At 52.8% G+C, this 26,450-nt stretch overlaps 9 protein-coding genes across 9 annotated transcripts; 4 read left to right on the top strand and 5 right to left on the bottom strand.

Moving 5' to 3' along the window:
- Positions 1–238: 238 nt before the first annotated feature.
- On the bottom strand, positions 239–1,981 carry NECHADRAFT_60765 (uncharacterized protein). The gene is made up of 2 exons (XM_003047928.1): positions 1,577–1,981; positions 239–1,320 (listed from the first exon to the last, which is right to left on the bottom strand). Exons 1-2 carry the CDS (start codon positions 1,650–1,652, stop codon positions 902–904), a joined length of 495 nt encoding a protein of 164 aa, XP_003047974.1. The 5' UTR covers positions 1,653–1,981; the 3' UTR covers positions 239–901.
- A 6,436-nt stretch (positions 1,982–8,417) lies between these two features.
- Positions 8,418–9,584, top strand: NECHADRAFT_93290 (uncharacterized protein; the record flags this gene model as incomplete). Its single annotated transcript, XM_003048109.1, has 3 exons — positions 8,418–8,912; positions 9,006–9,229; positions 9,281–9,584. 3 exons carry the CDS (start codon positions 8,418–8,420, stop codon positions 9,582–9,584), a joined length of 1,023 nt encoding a protein of 340 aa, XP_003048155.1.
- A 429-nt stretch (positions 9,585–10,013) lies between these two features.
- NECHADRAFT_40151 (uncharacterized protein) lies at positions 10,014–11,101 on the top strand (the record flags this gene model as incomplete). Its single annotated transcript, XM_003048108.1, has 2 exons — positions 10,014–10,439; positions 10,505–11,101. The coding sequence occupies 2 exons, from the start codon at positions 10,014–10,016 to the stop codon at positions 11,099–11,101; spliced, it is 1,023 nt and encodes a 340-aa protein (XP_003048154.1).
- An 80-nt stretch (positions 11,102–11,181) lies between these two features.
- Positions 11,182–12,076, bottom strand: NECHADRAFT_69013 (uncharacterized protein; the record flags this gene model as incomplete). Its single annotated transcript, XM_003047927.1, has 2 exons — positions 11,182–11,659; positions 11,738–12,076. 2 exons carry the CDS (start codon positions 12,074–12,076, stop codon positions 11,264–11,266), a joined length of 735 nt encoding a protein of 244 aa, XP_003047973.1. The 3' UTR covers positions 11,182–11,263.
- Positions 12,077–12,661: 585 nt separating this feature from the next.
- NECHADRAFT_69011 (uncharacterized protein) lies at positions 12,662–13,869 on the top strand. The gene is made up of 3 exons (XM_003048107.1): positions 12,662–12,784; positions 13,182–13,467; positions 13,541–13,869. Exons 1-3 carry the CDS (start codon positions 12,775–12,777, stop codon positions 13,563–13,565), a joined length of 321 nt encoding a protein of 106 aa, XP_003048153.1. The 5' UTR covers positions 12,662–12,774; the 3' UTR covers positions 13,566–13,869.
- A 674-nt stretch (positions 13,870–14,543) lies between these two features.
- NECHADRAFT_93287 (uncharacterized protein) lies at positions 14,544–16,823 on the bottom strand (the record flags this gene model as incomplete). The annotated part of the gene is made up of 1 exon (XM_003047926.1): positions 14,544–16,823. The coding sequence occupies one exon, from the start codon at positions 16,821–16,823 to the stop codon at positions 14,544–14,546; it is 2,280 nt and encodes a 759-aa protein (XP_003047972.1).
- Positions 16,824–17,481: 658 nt separating this feature from the next.
- NECHADRAFT_40042 (uncharacterized protein) lies at positions 17,482–18,217 on the top strand (the record flags this gene model as incomplete). Its single annotated transcript, XM_003048106.1, has 3 exons — positions 17,482–17,519; positions 17,603–17,966; positions 18,020–18,217. The coding sequence occupies 3 exons, from the start codon at positions 17,482–17,484 to the stop codon at positions 18,215–18,217; spliced, it is 600 nt and encodes a 199-aa protein (XP_003048152.1).
- A 100-nt stretch (positions 18,218–18,317) lies between these two features.
- On the bottom strand, positions 18,318–19,554 carry NECHADRAFT_104325 (uncharacterized protein). Its single transcript, XM_003047925.1, has 3 exons — positions 19,276–19,554; positions 18,537–19,224; positions 18,318–18,488 (listed from the first exon to the last, which is right to left on the bottom strand). Exons 1-3 carry the CDS (start codon positions 19,463–19,465, stop codon positions 18,386–18,388), a joined length of 981 nt encoding a protein of 326 aa, XP_003047971.1. The 5' UTR covers positions 19,466–19,554; the 3' UTR covers positions 18,318–18,385.
- A 4,805-nt stretch (positions 19,555–24,359) lies between these two features.
- On the bottom strand, positions 24,360–26,369 carry NECHADRAFT_69004 (uncharacterized protein). The gene is made up of 4 exons (XM_003047924.1): positions 26,210–26,369; positions 26,050–26,145; positions 24,744–25,893; positions 24,360–24,693 (listed from the first exon to the last, which is right to left on the bottom strand). Exons 1-4 carry the CDS (start codon positions 26,261–26,263, stop codon positions 24,650–24,652), a joined length of 1,344 nt encoding a protein of 447 aa, XP_003047970.1. The 5' UTR covers positions 26,264–26,369; the 3' UTR covers positions 24,360–24,649.
- Positions 26,370–26,450: the final 81 nt, after the last annotated feature.

The following is a 26,450-nucleotide window of genomic DNA, read 5'->3' as shown; positions in this document are numbered from 1 at the left end:
CATGTTGGCGGGGCACATTCGAATCTGCCAGGGAACAGAGCAAACAAGCATCAATGACAAGCCTTGGGCCGCAGGTTGCTAGCGGGTGAAGTTGCAGCAGTGACCTCGCCTGTGCGTCATCATTCTATTCATTGATTGATCAATAATAAATTTCTGTCAATTATTTTACATTCATTTCATTTCATTGCTGATTACTGTATCTTTTGTTGGGCTTCTCATTTCAGTGATGCATCACAATGAGAGAAATCGCCACGTCTATTTTTTTCCGCCAACTCAACTCTACCGCAATAGGCGAGTGAGTTAATGGGGCTTCTCTTTCTAGCCGGATGGATATCTGGTGCACCGTTCGCTGCCTTTGCCTTTGCCTGTCCCTTCCCATGTTTGGTGTGTCCTGGGAGACTCCGTTCAAAGAAGAAAAAAGGCAAGAAATCCAAGAGCAGCCAACCAACCCCTTGTTGTTTTTTTCTCCCGGACCTCGTCAAGAGTCAAAACAAAATAATGTCCCTCTCGTCTTGATGTATGCACCGTAATATGCCGCTCAGGTAAACCGTCCCGCCTGAATTCTTGGTTGCGTAAAAAGACTCTATCATAATCCACCGAACGCCTTTGGATGGATGCACGTTGTATCATCTCTGCAAATAGAGAGAGCAAGGAAAAGAGGAGATTTGAGGATGAAAACACATGTCAAGAGCCGTTGTCAACATGTGTTCTTCCCTCTCATGATGCTGAGTTGGCGGAGAAGCCTGGTTCCTTTTCAGAACCGGCTCACTCACTTCTCGCCATTCATGCAACAAGCGCCGTGGTAGGTTCCAGCGTGAGCTGTGCATCAAGTGACAAGCTGTCGACGATGGTCAATCGCCTGCAGAGGCCAGAGCTGATCGTGAGAGGGCGTGCCGTGAGGCTATGTCCGGCTCATAGTAGACCGTTCCAAAGCCTCCTGCAGCTCTGGTCTTGTTGACAAGGCTTCCCAGGCCTGAGTAAATGAGAACCACTGGCGTTCGCGCTTGTGACTCTCGGGCCAGTCGTCGTACTCGCCAGTGACGACGCCCTCGAAGAAATGGTATCTTGACCGATCTTTTGATGACTTGGGCGCGCGCTTCTCATCGATGTCGCCAAGGTCGTAGCTGATCTGGACGGTGATGCCGGCTTCTTCCCAAGCCTCTCGCTCGGCAGCCTCTTGGCACGTCTCGTCCGATTCCCAGCCGCCCTTGGGCAAGACCCAACCTTTTCGCCGGGTGGACTGGATCAACAGCACATAGTTCTGATCGGGTGTGAGGGGCACGATGCCAGCGACGAGACGTTCACCCTTGGTGTTGTAACCTGCAGAGTGAAACATGTTAGCGAATCCGAGCTTGTTGAGCTAAACGTGGGGTATGGCCATGGGATTGTGGTCAATGACATTGGCCGCAGTCGCAGGAACAAATTGAGTGCCAACGACGGCGAATTGGGGCTGGGGGATTGGTGGCGCAAGAAGCGAGTTGAAGATGCAGGCTTGGGAAATTACGAGAGCAAAAAAAAAAAAGTTGAGTGTGCTCAAGAGAGGGTATGTAGGATCGCGCAGTTCGCAAAGACTCACGTTGCTTGCTTCTACCCACTCGTGACTCCATTGACCGGCCACCAGCGCCCGAGTCGCCAGAGGCAGAACTCGACATGTTAGTGGTGTGTTGTGGACGGAGATTGGGTGAGGGTTTCGGAGGGTTTCTGGTCGGACAAGTTCGAGAACACAAAGGCTCGCAAGTCTCGGAGAGCGATGAGGCGGACGACGGAAGCTGGCAGATCCACGGAGGGAGCGGAGCGGAACGGATGTTCACGTTCACCCCTGGGTCGAGAGAGAACCTGCGACGGGCGGGCGGGTTGCTTTCAAAGCACCTGGCGATGCATCATTGTCGACAGAGAAAGTTGTAAAGGTTCAGGGGGGAGGAGACGGATGAAGGAGAGCAAAGACAAGAGGTCGTTTGCCCGCGCCAGAAGGAGCTGGGTGCTTGAGGGTTTTGGTCGGGGAGAGCCCAGGCGCTCCAGAGAGCTGGGCTGGCGATGTGATATACTGCGAGATGATGGAGGTGTGGGCGCGCGCACGCGCAAAAACGTCCCAAGTCTAGCTCGAGGGGGGTCAGCGGACGACTCGGCGGATCTCTTTCTGTCTCTGTCTGTGTCTGGCACAGGGCAACAGAGAGAAAGAAGGATGGGGCCGGGGGCGTGTAGGTACCAGGCTTGCTTGGGGCGCTGGGCGGACGTCCGACCCTGTCTGCGAAGAGAGAGGGCGTGGAGGCTAGAACCAGCAGCGAGCGAGAGCTGGAGGCAAAGGAGGCGTCAGGAAAAAAAAAAGCTGGACCCTCTACAGTGGACGACGGAGTATGCGTAGTGGCCGTCGATGGTACCCCTTGTAAGCTTGCCAGTAGCAGTAGCACAGGGCCGGGCAGGGCAGGTCAGTAGCTTTTGCTGAGGTGCCCGGCGCAACGCAGATGGATGGAGCTTTTGTAGGGCGAGGTGGTACCCCGGGGGCAGTGAGTCGCTGGTACGGTACTGTACCGTACGGTGTGGAACCGAGGGCTTTCGCTGGGTCAACCGATGCGACAAGTTGCCTTTTTTGTTGGTGGTTTTTGTGCTGGCTGACTGAGAGCTGACGGTGACGGAGGAGAGGAGATGAGGCTTGTTGGTACGAGTAATGAATGTCCCAGGGCAAGCCAGAAATCTGGCAAGGTACCGTACGCAAAGAGATGCTGCTAGGCAGGGACAGAGGCTAAATTTACTGCGCGCAGGAACTCTATCGGGTGGTGTTCCGGAGTTATCGGCGAGAATACTCCGTTGGTAAATTCACCGGAAGCGAGGTCGGAGGCGAGATCTTTCGACAAGAAGCTCGATTAGTTAGTTACAAGATGGATATCGATGGACACCAAAAAAAGAGGCCTGTCGCACAGGTACTGGAGTTGTGAGGTGCAGGGTAGGTGTCTCGCCAAACAACCCGGGGATCCTGGTAGGTGCTGTAGCGACCGAAACCTTGCAGAGTCCAATGCTAAGAGCTCAGCACGTGGCTCAAGAAAGTCTGTTCGTCAAGGTGACGCTTGTAAAAGCGAAAGTCAAAGATGAGGGCAGCTGGGATAAAGGTAAAAGGAGGGCCAATGGCAGAGAGCTGGCGTATAAGAGTAGAGATAAACGAGAGCAAGGCAAATGTGAGGTAAAGGTGCTTTGGTAACAGGTAGACATCCAACCGTTACATGTCTCGTGCCGTCCAACTCTCAGACTAGAACTGAGATGCCGGCGGTGACAGAGCCAGTTGGCTTTATACTCGAGCTAATCTGGTAGCTCGCCCGTGGTCGATGGAACATGGATAGGCTGGCCATCACCTGTCCCCGTAAAAAAGCTTCATTCTCTGCCAGAGCAAGACTGCAAGACAAGCCAGGGACAACCTGGGATGTACCACGGTGCTATACTATACCTTCTCAGTAGGGCAATGGGCGTGGAGGAGGATGGATGTGGCAGACAAGCATGGGATGCACATGGGGGGTAATGCGATGGGGAGAGTGCCATCATTGGATTTTTTTTTTCTGTCTGTCTTTTTTTGCCCTGGTGAGGCCACGCCCCCCTTTTCTTCCTATCAGAGACGCCCTGGCGAGACTAACAGAGGAGATGGAAGATGCAAGATGGTTGAAAGGAGTAGGAGGGTGCATGCAAGGAATCTCTTACCCAGGCTTCTACGTGCGAAAAGTACAGGCACAAGACCAGTAAAAGACAAACTTGCGAGGCAAAGGGTGCCAAAGAGAGATCCCCTATTTCCCCGTCACTGGCACCCTCAGTCAAGCGAGTTCTGGCCTAGGCTCTCCCTGGAAATGGAAACAGTCTATCGCTGGGCCCGTCGTCTCCGCTCGTCCCGCCCAGAACCCACGGCCTGGGGCTTGGGAGGATGGAGAATCAGGGCCGAGCTGTGCCATGACCATGACGGAGCGTGCGTTGCGTGGTGCCACTAAGAACAGAATGAGAAAGGAAGCTCGCCTCAGGCTGCCGTCACTGTAAGAATGTGGCATGTGCAGCAGCAGCATGTCAATGTGAGCGCGACGATCTACCCCGTAGGCATTGAGAGTGGCTGACGGGTTCTTGTGACTCTCTCATAAGCTCTCAAAGCATCTTGTATCATGGGTGTTCATGAATCGTGACGGAAAAGGCTTAGAAACTGTCAACTGAAAGAGGGTGAAGAAATAATAGCGTCAGCGTCCATAACTCATCGTACAACAATACGCCCAAAAGGGAAGCGGGCATGCATCACGGCCATGCACTCTAGCAAGCCCGGTCGGCCATCAGCCAGGCCCTTGGAGCAGAGAAAAAAAGTCTTGGATCTGGGTCAGGTCCCTTTGCAACCACGTCTCGAGTCGGTATATCAGCACGCGGACGCAAGCTCTGCGCTCGCTCGCAGGGCGTGGGGTACCCATGGCGCTGGAGGGGGGAGATGGACTAGGGGGGCTTGCGGCGTCTCGCTCGCGGGGACTCCAAGCTTGGCCTCTTCTCGATTCACATGTTGCCAATGATAGGTTCATCGTCGCCCACGGCCAGCTTCTGCGCTGTACCACTTTACCCTGACGTACGATGCACCTAAGTAAGGTGGGAGGTGAGGGGGAGGGGCAGAAGGGCCGGCGCTTGTACTGCATTGCTCCGTACAGAGGAGTACAGTTACAAGCATGTCGTCGTTGATGTGAGCCTTCTGCCTCGTCGTCCTGGCCCCCGTGGCTGAAGGAAGCGTTTTCCAGTGCAGAAAAGTTGTCACTGGGAGTCGGCATGTTCCAATTGGGGTTATGCGCATCTATCGTCGACATCCGATGACGGCCTTGTAAGTTAACAAACCTGGTCTTGTTTGCCTTTCATCTCTCACCCAGAACGTCATATCGTTCAAGTCGCTAATTGGCAGATGGTGTGCATTTATGCTTGGCATTGCCTGTCCAGGTCTATTCCGCCGGCCATCTTCCGTCGGTTCTCTTCAACAATAAAGAGTCTCTGGTTATGCCAATCACCTTCATGCCGGTAATTTCATAGCGTATCTAGTTCCGCAGCTCCCAACGTCCACTAACACCGGATGCTAAGGCCCGAGGAAAAGAAACGAAAGGATGGGAAAAAGCCCGCACGTCGGACGATAGAGGGAATGGGTGCCGTGACTCTTGGCCTCTACACAGACAGAAGCATTCGAAACCTGCACAGAGATGGAGCCTCTCCCCAAGGAGGCACAAGGAAGCCAAGGCAAGCAAGTCATTGTCGGTTGTCGTCGTGGCCCTGGAACCGTCCACTTTTTGACACTAGGCCGGTAGGTTCTTTGCTTTTCCTCTCATTCGCCGCAGCCGAGAGCTGCAGCATGCAAGGAATAGAGGAAACAGGCCGTCGTCGACGTTTGGGGATTGGCCACCATCAGCCAGGGCGATCGTGTTTCCTGCGTCTTCTCCAATCTCATCTCATTTTTCCCGGCCCTGGACATGTACCTCTGTCCCCTCCATCAGCATGACATGGGATGGGAAAATCGACCAGTTGGTGACACAACGGCTCAGCCTTGTCGCGCGTCGAGTGTGAGTGTGTGTTGGGAGGTCGGGTCATGTTCCTACTGGCCGTGGTGTCTGAGCCTTCACCGTAAAAGCAAGCCCACCTCACCTCTATGCTGTGGGAGAGAAAGAAAGAAGCAAAAAATGGGCAGAAACCTATCTGTCAACCCCCCTGCAAGCTACTTTTCTGTACATATTTCGGGAACCTCAGCGGTCGGATCCGTTGGGCTGGACCCTGGAGTAGCACCCTTTGTCCTCCACTCTATCGGAGAAGGCCTGGCAGGGCTCCAAGACATGGACACATGTTTGTGCATGCGTGCAAGTGAAAGAAAATCATGACATGCCTTGGAAGGAGTTGCGTAGAAGGAGTCTTTTTGCATCAGATAGATTGAGGCTATTTATTCTTGTTTGACACAGTTATAGAGCTGCTATCAAGACACGTCAAGGTGGAAGATAGCCCGGTAGTGAAGGATGGAGCCGGTGTAGGTATCGGCATCACCCCGCAGTTGGAAGGAGCTGGAGCTGGCTGGCAGCACCCGTCATTCGCAGTTGCCTCGCCTGAGGTGCTGAGCCGTTTGTTGATCTTCAAACGTCGTGCGTCTCCAGCTCCAACCTCCAATCTCCATCTTCACCATCTCCCTTCCTCAAAGCTCGTCCAAAAAACCCACCAGGCGCCCACTTCTCATCTTCCGACTTTTCCTCACCGGTCACGGTCTGACAGACAGACGACCTTTTGTCTCTGCAGTTCTGCCGGCTGGAAGTGCCCGCGCCTTTCATCGGATCCCAGATCCTGGATCGATCCGCGCAGTTTGCCTCGTCTGCCTCAGAAGCTCCCCCTCCTGTGTGTCTTTTGGGTTGCTGAACCCCTGTTCGGTTGCTCCCCCTAGTCGCCCAGATCGAAGCCGGCTCGCAACTGCTGGTCAAGCTAGACTGCCTGTCGCACACGATCACCGTCGGTCGACCAACGCTGGGTCGTCATCATCCCGTGTGCAGCCAGCAAGCAAGCAACCAGTTCGGTTAACCTTCTTCCGCCAGCCAGACAGACACACACAACATCCCACGCTCACGCACACACTGTTTCCCCTTGTTTCAAGAGGGGAATTGGCGGGCACGCGATCGCTTCTTTGCTCAACAAGCACAAACTCACACGCCCCCTCCATCCGTCCAAGCAAGGCTCGCCCGGGAATCCGCCCCTCCACCCGCGAGCCATCCCGCCGGACGCAGGCGGTACCTCACGCACCGACTTGCCCGTCCTGGGTAGCCTACCTCGTGGGTGACGTCCTCATCTCCAACTCGTCGTGGTCCGTGAGATCCATACCTACAGCTACAGCACATACATAGACCCGGTGCCCCTCTTCGGTCGACGACGGCTCCAGGTGGTTCCGTCTCAGGCAATCCATCGCCAGAGCTTTGTCAAAAGGCTGGGTGCTTTTTCAGCTACGCGGCTCCAGTGACCAGTGGTGCTGCCGGTGCTGCCTCGAGGCCCACGATGGAACCCAGTGGCATGCGCATCCCTGAAGATGCGTCGTTGCGGTACGAGTATATCTCGCCAATTGGTGAGTGCTTATTCCCTTGTTCTGCTCCAACCGTTTGCGCGCGTGGTGCAATGCCGGCTTGTCGTTGGTTGCCGGCGCCTGCGCTTGAGCTCCGCCGCGGCCGTTCCCCGTGGCGCCCCCGTCTTCCCCGTCCGGGCCAAGTCGCTCGCTCACGTTGCTCCATTTCCACTTCACTTGCTTGCACACTTACAGCACATCCACTTCAATTTCCATGTCAATTTAGGCTGGCTACGGCTTCGACTTGCCTCGGCCTTGGTTGTCTGTCAGTCTGTCAACCAGAAGGAATTGGATCCCACGTCCCACAGTTTCCGCGATCCAATCTCAATGCTTGCGGGCCAATGTCCGGGTTGCCAACTTCAACGTCAATGGCCCTTCAGCTTGTGCACACCCGCCCACAATTACTCTCAACAAGTTGTTGATGCTCCTGCCGCTGCCCTTCATGTAGCCATGGGTCTGCCGGCTTCTTTGTTCGCCAATCCCAGCATCCGTATTCGTACGGTCATCATCTTTTGCTGGAACGTGTGACAAGACTATTGCTGGCACCAGTGCCTTCTCCAGCTTTTGCATCACCCGCATATGCGCGCATGATACGCCTCGAGCCTCTGCCTGGGAAGTCTGTCAATGTCATGACACAACTCAATGCTATGCCGTGATCCTCTGACTACCATGGACAAGGCTTCAGGTCTAGTCGGATATCGGAATCGTCCTCAGGTCGGGCCGTCGCGGGTCTGTTCAAGGGCCAGGAGTCTTGTACATGGCTAATGCTCCGAGGCCATTTCCGTTGACACCCATCATATGCCTGTCTATAATCTGGCTGTACCTTTCCCCGTGACGATTTCTGCCTCTTACACGCATCTCATGTCTTGGCCCCCACGCTCGGTGTTCTACACTTGACACCTCACAAAGTCTCAGTTTCTACCACTCATCCCCCACGCAATTGTCATTCGTACCTCCTTCTTGACCGAATGCTGACCGACGATTAGCCTACTCCAAGTCATCAAGATGCGGCTACTGTGGAAAGCGTGGCAACAGTCAGTCAAAACGTGAACCCAGCCCCTGCACCTCCCCGTTTCCTGCTTCCCCGAACGCCTCAACACCTGCTCCACTGACGGCACGAGACTCTAGTTCCCGCATAGTCGTATCATGGGGGAGAGACTCTACACGTGCCAAGTCAATATCCCTTCCACTCTTTGTCATACTCCTTCCACACCAGGCACCGAGGGACAGGCGAGGCTAACTAGTACGTGGGATGGTAGGCTACTCTTACTACGCCTCTGCATCATCACTGAGTGCCGGGTTCTACCAGACGCTTCTTGGTAGGTGCTGGAGGCGTTCTGGTACGCTCATGTATCGACCTGACCAGCGTCGATCATGTTGTCCTCATTACACCATACGTCTCGACTCTAGCCAGTTCAAGCCATCCAGGGACCAACGACAGACCATCAACCGCTTCAACAGGTACGTCATGGGCGAGACCTATACGAAAGAGGTTGCTCGTCTTCATCCAAAGTCGCGTGACCAGGCAAAGAAGCGAGATAATCACTTTGACCTGATCGAGCGGGTTCACGAAGCCGAGGATGCTCAGTTGCTCAACCCCCCTGAGGCTGCGCACAAGCTTGTCGTGACTCTGGAGACAGATGATTTCACGGAAGAAAAGTTTGAGGTCTATGAGAACTACCAGAGAGTGGTACACAAGGAGGGGCCGAGCAAAATAACTGCTGGCGGGTTCAAGCGTTTCTTGTGCAGCTCACCCCTGAGACGAGAGACGATGGTGGATTCGAATGGCAAAGAGCGCCGTCTTGGGTCTTATCATCATTGCTATAGGTTGGACGGCAAGCTCGTGGCGATCGGTGTGCTTGATCTCTTGCCCGAGTGTGTAAGCTCAGTCTACTTCCTCTACCATGAGAGCATTCACAAGTGGGCGCCGGGAAAGCTCGGTGCGCTCTACGAGATTGCTCTGTCCATCGAGGAGGGTTATGGATGGTGGTACCCAGGCTTTTACATTCACAGCTGCCCCAAGATGCGGTACAAGATTGACTATTCACCGCAGTTTATTCTTGATCCGAACTCACTTACCTGGGATCCTTTGGATCGAAAGATGTTGGATCTCTTGGACAAGAAGGCGTTTGTGAGCCTGTCCTTGGAGAAGCAGAGGGAGTCTAACAATGGTCATGGTCCATTGAGCGTTGATGAGGATATGGATATGAGCAACAAGTCTGATGTCGAATCAGAGGGCTCGAAGTCTGGAGATGATGAAGATGACTGGCTCTTCAACGTCAACATGCCAGGTATTCCTCCTCTCTCTTCGGTGGCTGACTGGGATCTGGACAACATCGCGTTGAAGATCAGGCCAGATGGACCATTGTACAAGACGTCAAATCTTGTCATTTGGGACAAACGGGGCGTGGAGGATTATCCGGGATTGAAGGCTGGAGTTGCAGAGCTTGTTGCAGCCGTTGGGCCAGATTTGATAGACCGAATTTGTTTGGATTTCACGCCACGAAGAGGATAGGGCTCTACTTGGGACAGGGGGGCTTGTATGAATCTATAGAGAATTGATGATGATTTGACGATGATGCTGGCGAAACATGAAGCAAGGTGGATAAGTATCACGCCGAAATTTTTCATAAATAATTGCAAGTTGTGAGCTGTAAGTTGAACTGAGTTGAGTGCCTGTGGAATGGATCAAGGCCAGAGGTTCCATCAAGCACCCCGCAATCTGCAACCCACCCACCACACCTAGCTTTTTTCTTTATCTTATCACTCACCTCGGTGAAGGACCAACCTTTTCCAAACATCAAAAATCATCGAGTGATTGAGACCCATCTTGCGACACAGCATTTTCGCGTCGCGTCCGATAGAGAACTAGCATTGCTATATCTTGCAAGCTTGAAAAGAATACCCCGGTCATATCTGCTGCTGAGCGCACGCCATCATCACAATGGCGACGCAGCAAAGCCTCTTCTCACCTGCTGAGCTCGCCTACCTCCACCGCACCCTCTCACTTCGACCCCCCATCCGACCCGATGGCCGCACGCCGACGCAGTTCCGCCCCCTGACGGCTGAGACTGGAGTTCTACCTGGCACAAACGGTAGCGCGCGAGTTCAATTTGCCGACGGCACCGAAGCCATCGTGGGAGTCAAGGCCGAGATTGAAAAGACGGCTGGCGGAGAGGAGGACCAGGGCGAAGAGGATAGGACGAGGGGTGACTGGATCGAGCTGGCGGTGGAAATTCCCGGACAGAGGGATGATGATGCCTCGACTGTGTTTTTGGCTGAGATGCTGAGAGAAGCGCTCTTGGCTGACAAGGAGTTTGCCAAGAAGTTGAGGATCAACAGGCGGTTTCACTGGAGGCTATACCTCGACGTAAGTGTGACATCTACGGGTTACCCGTGTTCTTGCGACAAGACTGATGCTGACCGAACTCACAGGTTCTGCTAATATCGCCTCCGCTGGCATACCCTCTCCCCCTTCTCTCACTCACAACCCACCTCGCCCTCCTGGCTACGCGCCTCCCGCGCCTCAAGTCGGAGGGTGACGAAGACCCCATGTTTGACGACGATTGGGAGGCTTCGACTTTCTTGTACCCGCGCGAAGGTGCTGGCGCAGCTGGATCGCGACCCCCAATTACTCTGCTGGTCGTCGCAGTCGGCGACAACACCATTTTCGACCCAGCCAAGGAAGAGCTTGCTGTCGCGGAGACGGCGCTGGCAGTTTCTGTGGCCGAGGTGCGCCGCGTCAAGACGGAGGGTGATATGGAAGTCGACTCTACGGACCGCCAGCTTAGGTTGCTGTCTATCCGGACTGTTGATCCACCTTCGAGACTCACACCACCCGGTGTGCCGCATACTACGAATACCAATGGGACGAAGAAGGCAGGTGATGCACAGACTACTGAGGGAGTGTGGAAGGCGCCTTTGGGAGGAACCAAGTTTGGTGTCATGGATGGTATAATACAGGCCGTGTTGGAGAAGGGTGGTGTTGCGGATGATGTGTTGGATGGTCTGGAGGGCGTTGAGCTGACATGATAAAACATCCATGATTGATCACTGTGGCATAGAACACAACGAGATGTAAAAGGCTAAATATCCGATGTAATCATACAAACTGCGTCTTGGAAGGCGTGGGCTCATTATGCTACAGCTATTTTACAGGCAGATTTGAGTTTTTGGTTGCCATTTTTATACATTTCAAAAGATACCAAGCCACTTCTTCTTGGGCTCCTCTGGCTTCTTCTCCTCCTCGGTCTTTTGCGGGGGCTCCCGTCCCATGGCAGCGGCCTCGAGCTCATCCTCAGACTTTTCCTCTCCCTTGCCAAACACGATGGAAACGGGGTCCTTGGTCTCGATGCCGTGCATCTTCATAAAGTAGCGGCGCTTGGCGACGTCGTCGAGGTGGCGGGTTCGGTGCTCGACGGCCTTCTCGGCCTTGTCCTGTTCGTGCAGCAGGATAACGTTCTTCCAGGCGACGAAGAAGTGGATCGGGTGCGTCCAGAGGTCTGAAATGGGGGGCACGAGCTCCTTGTAGGGCGAGTTGTAGGCGTAGTTCATGAAGAAGGTGAAGACGCCGAGGGCGAAGAGGGTGCCCTGTGAGGGGTTAGCATCGGTGGTGTGATTTGCTCGTTGCTACCCATTGGGAGCAATTGAGTTGTGAGTTTAACGCACCATGGTGATAAAAGTGTGAAGAAGCCTGCTGTGCCAAAAGAAATGCGCCCAGGTTCCCTCGGGAGCCATCATGCCTGGGTAGTTCTTGGTGTTTTGCGCGGCGATCTCGGCGGCGGTGAGGTCGGGACCGTAGTGCTTGGGAACATGGTTCCTCTTTGTTCGGGATCCATGGGAAGGTGGATTGAAGCGTGCGGGCTTCTCGAGAACGATGGGCTTTTCTGTCGAGGAGCTGGCGAAGCGAATTCGGATGCTGTTCTGGGAGAGCGGGATGCTGATGCCGCGCCAGAGGGGTCCCTGGAGGGGGAGGAGGAAGCGGGGAATTATAGCACGGGTTGTCATTGTTGGAGGTGCCTCTTCTGGGTAATAGAGAAGCTTGTGCTGATCCTGGGTCTCCTCCGCGTGCTACCGGGCCGGCGTTTCAAGGCCGAGGTTGATGGGTTGAGGTTGTTTTTTTTGGCGATGCCCTCACTTTCGATTCAGAAGAATCTTTTTTCCGAAGTCCGCTGAAGGGTTAAAAAAAATCAAGCACTGACTCGGACCCGGGAAGCGGGGGACCCACTCCGCTGTTTCCCTCCGTTTGCTCGATCTAAACCAAAAAGGGTCAAGGGCTCTGACATCAGGTACTTGCTACCCCGGAAAAACCAGACCGCCGCGCGGACCCGCCCTCATGATCCGACTTCACCCGGAGCCACATTCGCAGTCTGCGTAATTCTCGCTCCCTGATTGGTTGTATCTACTCCAGCCACAGGTGGCTGCCGAACGGCCGTTGGCGAAAAAGTGAGCAAACTTCCCGGGCAGATGGCCAAGGCAGGCGCACACCGGGGCGGCGGGCGGCCCTTTCGGCGGGGTGTCATGCTGTCATAAAGATTTGTTTTGCCTCTTTCCCTTTTTTTTTCTTCCTTCTCTCCCTCCTTCCTTTTCATCCTCTCTCCCTCTCTCCATTACCAACCACACATCTTCAAGATCCATTTCTTGACCTTGGCTCGAGCCTCACCTCACCTTCATCCTTACCCGTTAATTCATACCTAACATTCACAATGGCTGGCGGTAAGTGCCCTTTTTTCTATGCAGCAATTCCACGCTCTTTGTTTGCGCCGGGACCGCGAGCGCCGCTGGGAGGTCAATTGAGGATCGCGAGACAGAGGAGCTTCAGCGCAGAGGATTCCACGACTTCAATTTGAAGTTTTGGGTCTTTTGAGGGTTTGGCGGCGACCGCTGACGGCGGGCACGCGAGCTGTGTCTCTTTAAGCCTGCGTTATTTTACCCAGACAAGGCTTCCCTCCTGACCAAGATTCTCTCGACAATGGCTCACCAACAGCCTGTGCGACGCCATTCACCGGCATCGCAATCTCACCCTCGTCCTCAATCCCTCTCAGCAGCGCTCACACCCGGCACCGCACCGGATCCGCATTTTCACTCGTGTGCTAACTCGACATTCCCTCAGGCGACGTCAAGAAGGGTGCCAACCTGTTCAAGACCCGATGTGCTCAGTGCCACACCGTTGAGAAGGACGGCGGCAACAAGATCGGCCCTGCCCTGCACGGCCTCTTCGGCCGCAAGAGTGGTACCGTCGAGGGCTACGCCTACACCGACGCCAACAAGCAGAAGGGTGTCGAGTGGAACGACCAGACCCTCTTCGACTACCTCGAGAACCCCAAGAAGTACATCCCCGGCACCAAGATGGCTTTCGGTGGCCTGAAGAAGGCCAAGGACCGAAACGACCTCATTGCGTAAGTTTTTACTCTCTGCGACTCCGATGTCGCGTGTGTTTACATGAACCATGGCTAACCCTTGCATCAACAGCTACCTCAAGGACTCTTGTGCTTAAGCGACCAAAAGACATCGCGTGTAATGTTACGACTTTTTTGATAGACGAGGGACCGCGCCAGGGGGCGATTGTACTTATAGACCATGCAGCACTTAGAAAGACAACGGTGCTTGTACCTATTCCCATCTCCTCTTTATGCGTTTTCTTCGTCCTCCCGAGACAGAGAAGAAGAAGAAAAGCCAGGCGTTGGTTAAGGGGGGCGGAATAGAATCTACGATTTAAAAAATGAATCCGCCCTTTTCATTATCCAGAGCCTTGTGATTTTTTGATGAAGAAAATTAATTGATTGACTGTAATGTCTTGATCTCATGCATTTCCTTGTGTATGACCTTAACGTCATTCCTGGTAGCACCCATGACAACCGAAAAAAAAAAGGGTGGTCGCCGATCTTGCTCTCCCGACCTCCCCGATCCATCTTCTCTTTATCGCCGACCAATCTCAACCATGTAATTTTCGATGACAAGTCATTCACTACAAGTCATGAGCCACCGATAGCCGGGGCGGGTGCGCGGTTTTGAGCTGGTACGAAAAGAAAAAGCTACCAAGATTTTCCGATCATGAGGACAAGCCAACTTTTTTTTTTTTTCTTGTCTTGTTTCTGGTTTAGCTCGCCGAGCTATTTCCGTTGCTCCGGGTGCGGCGAATGCGGCAACAGATTTGCGGCGGATCGGGACCCACGGGATGTCATCGGGGGTTTTTTCTCTTGCCCCTGACTAAGGAGGTGGAAGGGGGTAGTTGATTGGGCTTTGGAGGTTGAGCCATGAGGTGGCTGAGACTTTGGAGGGATGAAGTTGATGATCGACAATGGTTCGCATCATGAATCAACTGAAATGATCATCACATATGGACCATAAGTATTGCTATAAGAAGAGTAATGGACATGATAATACGAAATCCCCATCATCACGATATAAGCAATTATCATCAGAATACATCATTAAATTCTTCAAAAGATGTACAATCTCTAAAGGTATGGTATCAGTTAGACTCCCTCATCTTGGCTTCCAGTTTCCTGTACGACTCTGGGTTGCGCACACTACGACGTGTCGTCGTCAGGGCATATTCCCAGTCCTGCTCATCAATCTCTGGCTTCTTCTTCTCGCCCTTCAACACACGCTTCACAGTGTTCTCGGCAGCCCGGATGTGTAATCCATCCAGATCAGCACCGCTAAAGTCGTCACACCGCTTGTCCCGTGCGACGGGCTCGAGGTGGTTGAGTTCAGTTGGTGTGGCTGATGGATGATTTGTGCGGTAGATGGCGTGTAGGATGTCGACTCGTTCGTCTGTTGTTGGGAGATCCAGGAAGAGCTGAACGCTGAGACGGCCAGGTCGAAGCATCGCCGGATCTATCATATCCGGACGGTTGGTTGTGCCGATGACGTACACGCCAGCACGATCACGAGCGCCATCAAGCTCTGTCAGCAGTGCATTGACAACTCGAGCACCAGCTTCGGTGGAAGAGTTATCACGCCTCGGCACGAGTGAATCCATCTCGTCAAAGAAGAGGATACAGGGTGTGGAAGAGCGGGCGCGGTTGAACAGCTCACGCACAGCACGCTCCGACTCGCCCACGTACTTGTTGAGTAGCTCGGGACCGTTGATGAGGATGAAGCTCGCCTGTGCTTCGTTGGCGACGGCCTGAGCAACAAGGGTCTTGCCACAGCCGGGAGGTCCCCAGAGGAGACATCCAGCTGGGCGGTTGATACCGGCGCCAAGATAGAGTTCTGGGTTCTTGATGGGCCCAATGATGGACATGTCGAGCTGGTTGCGGACCTGCTCGAGGGCACCGACCTGGTCCCATGTGACGCTGGGGATGACTGTGAAGCCTTCCTTGCGGAGCGAGGGCGTGAAGACCTTGATGGCCGCCTTGAAGTCCTCTAGAGTTACCGGAGTCTCAGGGGGTTCTGGAAAAGGTGGACGAGGTGCTTGATCGGCGAGTTCCATAAGGTCTGCTGATGGGTCGATAATAGGTTCGTCCAAGCTGAGAAAGCAGTTCCGATACTCGTCCATGTTCCTGATTCGCTCTATTGTAGCGTCTTGAGCCAGCGTCGTGACAACGACAATATCTGCACCAACGAAGCCGTGTGTCATCTTCGCCAGTGCCTGGAAGTCGACATCCTCGGCGAGTTGCATGCCTCGTGTGATGTGTTTGAAGATATCCTGTCGAGCCTCGAGGTCGGGTATCCTCATCTGAATTGTGCGCTCAAACAAACCCTCTTTCAACACCGTAGGGTCGACATCCGTGATCCTCGAAGTCGTCGCCATGGCCAGAACGTGTCCGTCCTTCTCTTGATCCGCCTTTAGCCGTTGCATCTGTCGCATAAACTGTGTAACGGTCCGACGGTGACTCTCGTTGTGCCCGCTGCCTCCTGGTTTCGACATGTACCAATCGAGTTGCTCAATGAGGACAATACAAGGGGCGAGCCTCATTGCTTCATCAATCGCATCGTTCAAGCTCCTTTCCATGCGTTCAGGGTCCTCAAAGCAACCCCCAAGAGAAACAATTGGGACCTCAAGTTTGGCCGCAAGAGACTTGACCAATGACTTCTTGCCAATGCCTGGCGGGCCTGACAATAGAATACCTGGCACTTTTCGCCAACTCTTGGTCGCATACAACTCGGGCCATTTGAGCGCGGGCTCAGTGATGCGCATTAGGTCTGAATAGATATCGCTCACACCACCGAGAAGTAGAGGATCCGAAGGATGTTCGACTCTGAAGCGGCTTGACTTTGAGGCCTTCTTGGTCTTGTCCTTGTCTGACTTTTCCATGGCCGGCGCATCGGTATCCGTCAAGGCGCCCTTTGGCGTTGTCGCACCGTTCGCTGCTGGTTCTTGGCCATCTTCTTGTAGTCGGCGCTTCTTGACGGCGCGCGGAGCTTCGCTTGTGGTCGTGTTCTGCGGTGTCGAATTCTGGCCCGACGGGCTCTGGGCCGTATGCCAATGCTTCGTCATTTGGCGATTGAGCAAGAATCGGTCGTCCTCGGGTTTCGCCGGTTCCTCGAGAGCAGCCTCTGAATCGCTCGAATCGCTCAATTCTTGCTTTCGAAACTGTAGCACTCGCACGATCGAATCCTCCAAGGGGCGCTTCTTCTGTCGGCTGAGGCTTGAATTGGAATGTTTGATGGCGTCGTAAGCGGTAGAGACGCTCCTGAAAGATTTGCCATCGTTAGCGTCTTCAAGCTTTTTGAGAATCTGGTAGACATCGCGGTCGAGGCCCTGTCGGAGGTTGACTCGGGGCCGTTTGGCGCCCAGCGTCATGACGGTATGGTAGGTATGCGCTTGGAATTGCAGAAGAGAAATTCTGAGATGGGTCCGATCGATAAGATTGTGCAGTGACTGTGGAGAGGCAGAAGATACTTACGTAAGACAGATGGACCAGCACCTCGATGATCGATTGATGAAAGAGGAACATAGGGGGATGGGAGAGGAGAGCAAACAATCAGGTTATATATTCAATATTAGAGTTGGAAAGATTGTTCTGATCAAAGTTTGTTGAGGGAGGAAGGAATCTGGTGAACTTGACAAGGCAGGCGCACCTCATCATAAGGCTAATTTATGCTTTGAGAGAACTCTCTAAGAATTGTACTGTACTTTGAATTATTATGTTCTTCTGATATGATTACCTTAGACAGTCCTCATCACATATTGATGAATATTAAAAAGACTTGCCTAATGCTCATGATTATAATAATTATCAAGAAGTTGTGAATACTTTATGCATTCCTTATCTCAAGCTTTGGAGGGGCCCGCTTATCGATAAAGCTGTGGAACCCTTCTGCGCCCGATGACGATGGTCTCCCTCGTCCCTCGTGACAATCGCCGAGCCGACTCTCGCAGACCCAATCTTGCGCAATTTCACGACAACAATCCCTCTCCAGGCCATTCCACGGCAATTCTAGAAGCCGCGATACTCACCATGGGTGGCAACGCGAGTAAAGTAACAGCCCAGGACAAGTAAGCTTCTTATCCTCTCCCAAACCACTCCGCCATCTCCCTCTCCGATTGCGCTCGTGACTGACTTGCTCCCCCTCCGCTAGGGCGATCCTGGACATGAAGAACCAGCGCGACAAGCTACATCAGTACCAACGGCGCATCAGCGTGCTTACCGACAAGGAGACCGAGGTTGCGAGGCAGATGCTGGCAAAGGGCGACAAGAAGAGGGCTCTACTGGCGCTGCGGCGCAAAAAGTACCAGGAGTCGCTGCTCGCCAAGACGGACGCGCAACTAGCGCAGCTCGAAAAGTTGACGACCGATGTCGAGTTTGCGCTTATACAAAAGGATGTCTTGTTTGGACTGCAGCAGGGAACAAAGGTGCTGCAGGAGATTCATGCTGAGATGGGCGGTATAGAGCATGTGGAGAAGTTGATGGGAGAGACGGCAGATGCAATCGCATATCAACAGGTGAGCATCCCAGGAACCCCTTTGACAATGGATGGTTACTTACGTCCCTCTAGGAAGTTAGCGACATGCTCGGAGGCCGCATCTCGAACCAGGACGAGGAAGAAGTGGAAGAGGAATTACTCGCCCTCGAAGCCGAAGTCGCGCAAGAGTTGCCCTCAGTTCCCATCGCTCAACCGCCCGTGGCAGAACAGAGACAAGAGCAGGAAGCACAGGCAGAAAGGAGAAAGCAACCAGCCATGCTAGCTGCATGAACGAGACGATCATCACATCTTGGACGAGTGCTGCATTTTCGGCGAGTTTATTTTGGTTAACACACTTAGAGATGGGTCTATACAAGCGATCACTTTGAGGCGTTGAGAGGCATTTTGCATTTAAATTCATCAAATTCGACATGATTGTCATTAGTCCTTCTTGCTGCTTTAATCTCCCCGTCCGAACCTGTGGATTAGACCCTTCATCATGGACGTGGCTCCTGATTTATAACCGCCTCCAAACATGGCATAGTGGTTGAGATGATGATATCTGGGACATGTCAGTGTCTTTCACAAGTAGAGGTCAAAGGGGGCTTACAGTTCGTATAGCCTCAGTCGATCCTCCCACTCCCCCGCAGGTTCAGCTGGGGGAACAAGCCGCACATACTCACGCCAAAAGTGAGGAGTGAAGCCTCCAAACATCATCATCATGCCGAGCTCATACTCGGAGTGGCCATAGACAACCGAAGGGTCGTACACAACCTCTTCACAACCACCCTTGCCAGCAATCTGTCCCCTTGAATGGTTGCCGCTCCACAAGTCGCCATGAATAACGACCGGCTTGATGTTTTTGACTTTGTCGTCTCCGATCAACCGCGGGACAACATTGGATGCAACCTTTTCAATGAGCCTTTCAAATTCTGGGTCTGAGCCGTGATTGCGAGCCGCCTCGCGGCTGATGTGTCTGAGACGGTTCTCGGCGTAAAAGTCAGCCCACGACTCCTTCCACGAATTGTCCTGCTCAGTAGATCCGCAACATGTTGGGACGTGGAAGCCAAACATGGGCTTATCGTGGCCTTCTGGAATGGGTGCGGGTGTTGTGTGTAGCTGGGCGAGCTTTGCAGCGAGGGTCCTGCCCGTGCCACCAGGGGCTGAAGATCCCAAGTCCAGGAAGTCAGTCACAAGGAAGAAGTGTCCTTCGCGGTTGGCTAGGGCTCCATGGGCGTGAGAACGAGGACAGAAGTTGGGGACTGTATCTGCGATGGCGTTGAGTGAGGCGTGTTCACCTATGAGTGTTAGAGGATATAGTTGTGAGAGTAGTTGGATAGAATATATACCTCGAAACATGATCTCAGCCTCCTTTCCAGGGCCAGTCTTTACAAAGTAGTTGACTGGCTTCCCGTCAACGGTCGTTGATATCTTGAAAGTCGACGCAAAGCCTGATCCGCCATGAGAAGCGATGGACGAGCACGCGGGGTCCAGCCCGAGCGCCTCGATGATGGCGGGGTCAACCTTGGTATACGGCATGACGAAGAGGTAACGAGAGAATGCAGTCAAGAGATGTTTCTGCAAATCTATCAATGTTGTAAAGCCGCTGATATGACGCCCATGTCTCGAGAGCGGGATTGTATTGTAGGCTAAAAGGACGTGGGATGAGGTGACGTCAAAAGCCGGGGGATTACTTAATGACGAAAGAGAACTTGGCGGCAGATAGAGTGGCTTATTTTATGCACGAGTAAACGGGTCATGCAATGCAAAAAGGGTCCAAGTTTAAGCAACCCGTGATGGTTAAAATGTCTTTCTATCGTACGATCTAGACTCTATTCATTCGTTGCTTTCTTAGATTAGAGGCGGACTCTTGTTCGGCGCCGGGAGGGCTCCACTCTTTTCCCGGAGGTGTCCCGGTTCTACGGCCGGTGAGTGAATTGGTTTAGGTGAGGATCAATTCTGGAGAAACAAGGTTTCTGGGGTAGTCGGGTTTTTATGAGATGCAGGTATAACGTGTTGATCAAGATAGGTAGCCCTATGAGGCTGAGTTGAGACTCACTGGTGTTGAATGGTCTTAAAACCATGTCCTGAGGAGAGCGTGAGAATCCAAATCTGAATCAGACCTTGGGAAAGAAAGCTGCCCAAGATTTGCTCCCAGACTTACTTCAAAACTTGAAATATCTCGACTAGACAAGGCCATCGGAGGGAATATGTAATATGGTGAGACCTTCAGCCCTCTGCGCTGTCGGCCCCTCAAAGCACGCCATCGATACTTGGGTACGAATAGAGTAAGAGGGGTCTGCGACTGTCTCACCAACACGAGTCGCCATCAAGATGAAAACGGCCTTTACCAACGTTCCCTCAAAAGGAGAGACGATTTAGAAGCCTGTCGAATGTTAGGTGAGGCTTGTGACACAACAGGCCACAATTTAGCAGCCTACCTGGATCGGTCGGAACTCAACTACACCTTTCCGACTTGAGCGACCTCGGCTCACCCAAGGCAAACCAATTCATCCAACATCTCGATCAACACGCTCAAAACTGGGCTTTTCAAGAAACAATGTTTATGACACGGGGCATGCGTCAGGGTCCTTATCGGCATTATCTCTCCCTCGAGGTCGAGCCGGCCGCCGCGACTCTGGCGTCTGTCGCTGCATCCGGTGATGTTGAACGGCTCCGATGCTTCCTGGCCGCCGAGGAAGAATCACCTCCTTCTGAAGCAACTATTCAATACCTATTAGCATCCGCATCATGGGCCGAAGAGATCTCGGTCGTTGAGTATCTGCTCGCCGAGTATCCGCCCGGTAAACTCGCCGAGGAACCTATCCGGGCCGCCATCTACTCGGGCTCAATGCCGCTCGTATCGGCCTTCCTCCGGGTGGACCCTGACATCTTGACGATGCAATACGACCGTCAAGGTTCGGCACTTATCGCCGCATGTCGGAGTCGTCAGCGGCCCGAGTTTATCAGATTCCTCCTCGAAGCCGGCGCCGACCCAAACCAGGATCCCGACTGCGCCTTTCTTCCGCCGCTCGGATGGGCTGCTGGGTGGTATCAGAAAAGTTATCCCGGGATAGAGGTGGTCGACATGTTGCTCAACTATGGAGCCGAGACTGAGCACTCAGGGGCACTCCGGTGGGCGGCGAGGGGGAACCATGAGGATGTTGTGCGGCGTTTGTTGGAACGGGGAGCAGACCATGAGAAAGATTCGGCAGAACATGCCGAGCTACGGGGAAAGCAAGCGTTAGCTCTTCATGAAGCGGCTGGGAGGGGATACATTGGAGTGATGAGGGTACTCCTCGAGCACGGAGTGGATGTAAACTGTAAGAGTTCTAATGGTAAGACGGCATTGGAAGAGGCGGAACAGATAGAAGAGGTGACAGGGGCAGATCTTTCAGCGGCCAAGGAGTTATTAAGGAGTTGGAATCAAGTGCAAGCATAGAGATAGAACAAGTTGGAATAATTGTTTGCATATTATACCCCTCGACTTCGGTCTCAGGTCGGACCACGTCAAGTCAGAGAGTCATTATTGGTATCCAAAAACCCAGAGCACAAAAAAGAAAAAAGACGCTCTTAATAAACTTTGCTGTTTGTTTTCCCTTTCAAAAACGCCACGCTCGGTGCTGTTATTTTGCGCTGATAGCTCTTCCGATAAACCCCATGTTGTGTTGTAGTTGTTTATTGCTTGGCGGTCTCGATATGTGACACGGTGGTGACTGTGGTACCGCTTGAGATGGACGAAGTTTCAGAGTCGGCACGTCTCCGCTCGGTGGTGGATGTGGTGACGGAGAAGGAGGCCGAGTTGTTGGTGTGGGAGCCGCCGTTGAAGCAGGTGGTGCAGGGGCAGACGGGGGTGTTTGTGAGGGGAGGAGGAGGAGCGCAGTGGCGGGCGAACCAGTTTCGGGCGGCAGAAGGCATGTTGAAGGTTTGTGTTTGTGGTGGTGGTTGTAGTGGTTGTTTGGTGATGTTGATGGTCGAGGTGTGAATGTGTACTCGATTTGATGTGTGTAGATGTTTGTAGATGTCTTGATGTAAACTGAACTGCTCAGAACAAAAAGACTCCAACACTGGAGGACTCCCCAGGGTATTTATGCCCTCCCTCTTTCATCCGAGGTCATCCAACATGTCCCTCCCAACGTGTGTGTGTGCCTGTGCGTTGCGGCAACAGTGGAACCCGGGAACAAGCCGAGAACACATTTTGATCTCTTTGCCTACAGGTGAAGGGTGTTCCTCAGTGGAGATGTGATCCCGGGTGGAGCAGGGGTGTGAGGTGAGAGGCGAAACTTGGCCGTCAAGGGGAAAAAAGCCCAACACCGAGACACGTCCGGCGGCCGGATCTCAAATGTGGGACTCTTTTCGTACGAGTCCGTCTCTACATGGTGATGGCCTCAGTTTTTACCGCGTCTTCAAGTACGTTTTATCTGTCTCTCATAGAATACCCCAAGAGCACATTAAATAGCTCGACCGCTTCCTTTTCCCCAGAGCCAAGACTTTCAGCGCACCATGAATGGTCCGTTTTTTTTCCCCTCACAAGGGAAAAATCTCCATTTCCCCGCGTTTTAACCCTCCCTGCCCAAGCCATTTGTCTGGAGAAATAGCCAAGACCATCTGGGATTGGAGGAAAGTAATGAGAAATGAGACGACGGCAGTAGGCGCGGCAAGCGAAAGAATTATACAAAGTAAGCTTATAGGTTGTTGAGGGTTTTGTGGCTTTGGTCTTGTGATTGGAGTATCAGATGTTGTGTAGAGGTGAGGTAAAGTCACGGGGGAGAGACTGCGAGTGATCAGACCAGCGAAAGAGTGGCTTATTTCCGTTGTAAACTGCCATTTCCGCTAGTGATGATTTGCTAGTTCGATATGTACAGTGAACAGGTTAGAGGCTGACTTGCCAAGGCTTGATGTTGGAGTTGTAGATCATAGATGAAGCTATTTCAACAACTAAATGAACTTGAACATTAAATAAATGGATCAATAGTGCTATTCTGCTTGATTATGAAGATACGTATATATTTGCCTTGTTCTCTTTTAATATTCATTCATTCATCAACACTTCTCCTCAAATGGTTCACCTTGACCTTGACCTCGTGATATCATCATCACCATCTCAACTCAAACAACACATCTCCCGTCCCTGCATCCACCCAGATCTAAGATTAAACCACCCCTTGCCCATCCATCGGCCTTTGATCGGTATTCGCAAACATACACCCCCATGCGGCTCTTCCGTCACCGTGTCGCTTCTGGCAAAAAGGTGGATCTGGAAATGTCTGTCCTTGCTGCAATTCCCGGCCGTCCTATCCCATTACACGAACCGCATCCACCAGACTCGTAATCATTGGTTGGACGGGTCAGCCCGGTTGACAAGATATGGAAGCAGAGAGATTAAAGACGTCAGGAGATTCGGGTTCGATCCAATTGATTGCCTTGAAGGGTTACAAAATCAAGGGGACCCGCGGAGGCGCGCGGGAAGACCGCCGCCGTGGGGCTCTTTTCCTCTTCCTGGTTCTGAGGAATAACCGAGGATAAGAAAAGCCTGAAAAGTGATGAATAGCAAAGAAAATTCTTTTTTTACAAGGCTGTTACCTATCTCTGACTCATGAGAATGTTCCAGTGAAAAATTACGTCAAGTTCACTCGATAAAAAAAGAGTTTTAAAATCTCGAGCTTGAGAGACATGTAAGGATGTTGATCAAGTTTTTTGAGGCTGAAAATGGCGTGGCAGATCAACCAAGCCCAATAACGTGGTGGTGTGTGGCTGGTGACGCCAACGCTTCAGCCATAATCCAGGATCCCTTCTCTTCAAGGATCTTGACCTCTCTTTTCTCAACAATCAACAAGAAAAAGAGACGATTTTTTACAGGCATCTCCTTGTTATCCATGACAACTAGGCTCGTCCCTGCTCACGGAAGAGAAACGAACAATCCGACAAACGTGTTTCCACTACAAACCTCTCTTAAAGATTCATGGCACCATTCCCCTTCCACCCGAGACGTCGATAGCCGAGCCTGGACCGAACAGTCACACTCATATCACCCCCTCGACCCCGAAATCTCACATCTTGTGTGACAAGTGAGGAAACACACGCCATAATCTGTCTCTTATCTGAATCTTCTCCTTTTAGACGCCTTTTTCAGAAACGACTGGTGGATACTCGTAAAGAAGCTTGTCTTTAAGAGTTTTTTTTCTCGTCCTCTTCGTCATCCCGCTGAAGCGTCCCCTGTCGCTCAGGCACCACGCAGCCCTGGCCCAACTTCATGACCAAGAATGGCTTGCTCATCCGTTTATCCACCATCAGAATCTCTATATCCGGCATGATCTGATCATCATTCATACGCCACTAAGAAACACAATCAATGGTTAGCAAGTGTCGACCAGAACAGTATACACAAATATGGGACACCATCAACATGGACCACTATCATGGACCAGGACATAAACGACCGCGGAATCATCTTATTCGAGGCCTTCGCCCGTATCCTTTGATCCGTCCTTCTATTGAACCGTTGGACCCATTCAAAGGCATCAAAATCATACGCCTTGCGAGCCGCGACCTCCAAGGCGGATCGATCGATGCATGCTAATTAAAAACAGAAACACCCTCCCGTATAATCTCCAGTCTGTTCTCCCCGTCTTGCGGAGATTCAGCACTCGGGACTCTAGCCTCAGATCGTTATTACACCATGTTCAACCCTCGCCCCATATATCTGGTTTGCGACTGTGTCGCTTAGATACCCAGGGTAAACTCGACGCCGACATCGATATCGCGAGCTGCGAATCCGTTAGCACTAGGAAACATGTATTCCTGACAGTTAACTTACCGAGCTTGACGACCTTGGACAGCTGCACTGCCTTCTCGGCGGCGCTTTGTAGGTCATCAATGGAGAAAATCTTGAGACCAGAGTCGTTGATGAGCTGGTGGGCAGCATCGACGTTGGTACCCTGGAGACGGGCAATGATGGGGATCTTGAGGTTCAAGCTCTCGACAGTCTTGATCAGACCAGTGGCAATGGCATCACATCGCACGATACCGCCAAAGATGTTGACAAAGATGGCAGTGACCTTGGCGTCGCTGGTGATGAGCTCGAAAGCCTCCTTAATGGCGGCAGGAGTGGCACCACCACCAACGTCGAGGAAGTTGGCGGGCTGACCACCGTTCAGCTTGATAATGTCCATGGTGGCCATGGCAAGACCGGCACCGTTGACGAGGCAGCCAATATCACCATCGAGCTTGATAAAGTTGAGGTTGGACTCGGCAGCGCGGACCTCATCAGGGTCCTCCTGGCTGGTGTCGCGCCACTCAAACACATCCTTCTGTCGGAAATCGGCATTGTCGTCGAAACCGAACTTGGCGTCCATGCAGAGAACCTGGTGGTCGGAAGTCTCGGACAGAGGGTTGATCTCAATCTGAGTCGAGTCCTTCTCGTTAAAGATCTGGTAGAGCTTCTGGATGGTGTCCTTGGCCTCCTCGATGCACTGCTCGCTGAAGCCGAGCTTGGTGGCGATCTCGCGGGCAATCTCGTCAGTCACACCAACGTTGATATCGATGTAATTGGTGTTGATGGCACTGGGGTTCTCCTTGGCGACAGTCTCGATATCCATTCCACCCTGGGAAGAGGACACGATGACGGGGCACTGGTTTTGACGATCCATAAGGATGGCCAGGTAGAACTCGCGACGAGCAAACTTGCGCTCGCAGATGTAGACAGAGTTGCAGAGACGGCCGCCAGCACCCGTCTGCTTGGTGATGAGGTTGTAGCCGATCATCTGCTGGGCAAACATCTCGGCCTCGTGGGGAGAGTAGATGACACGGACACCGCCCTTGAGGCCATTGTCGAAAGTACCCTTTCCTCGACCGCCGGCAAGGACCTGGGCCTTGATGACCATGTCCTCGGTGCCAATCTGCTCAGCGACCTGCTTGGCCTCCTTGGCCGTCTTTGCGACAGCTCCCTTGGGGACACCGACGCCATACTGTTGACATCATAGGTGGTTAGCCACAGTTTGTTCGTGCATGCATGTGAGGTCAGAGCACATGATGAGCGGGACGGCGAAGTGGCCCCATTGTTTGGCTCGCGATAACGAAGACGGTCGCAAAAGGGGGACAGGATGGGACGAGGAAGCTCTTACCTGTCGCAGGAGGTCGGCAGAGAGGTACTCGTGAATGCTCAGAGCTCTCCTTTGTTGAACGCCGGGGAATCGAGCGGCGGGAGCAGCAAATTGGAGCTATCGTAGATTCGACGTCAGCAACCACACCACATGCTTGTTCTCATGCGAGATCGAGACGTACCTTGGAGGCGTTGAGGGCCGAAGCCACAGCACGACTACGGCCGAGCTTGAACATTGTGACTGATGGAGGGGAGATTGGCGAGGAGAGATGTGAGGGAGGCAGAAGATCGTGAGAGAGAAAAAAAAGAGGTTTTTCGGATGATGAGGACCAAGCTGTCAAGTCAAAAGCCTGCTTGATCAAGTTCAAGTCAGGAGCCAACTGGAAGCCCCCAACGGACCACCCGCCCAAAAACGCAGACGAA

Source organism: Fusarium vanettenii (assembly GCF_000151355.1).
Source record: "Fusarium vanettenii 77-13-4 chromosome 5 genomic scaffold NECHAsca_12_chr5_2_0, whole genome shotgun sequence".
In the NCBI taxonomy this organism is placed as follows: domain Eukaryota; kingdom Fungi; phylum Ascomycota; class Sordariomycetes; order Hypocreales; family Nectriaceae; genus Fusarium; species Fusarium vanettenii.
The sequence above is the reverse complement of the archived record's forward strand: the minus strand, read 5'-3'. Positions and strand labels throughout refer to the sequence as shown.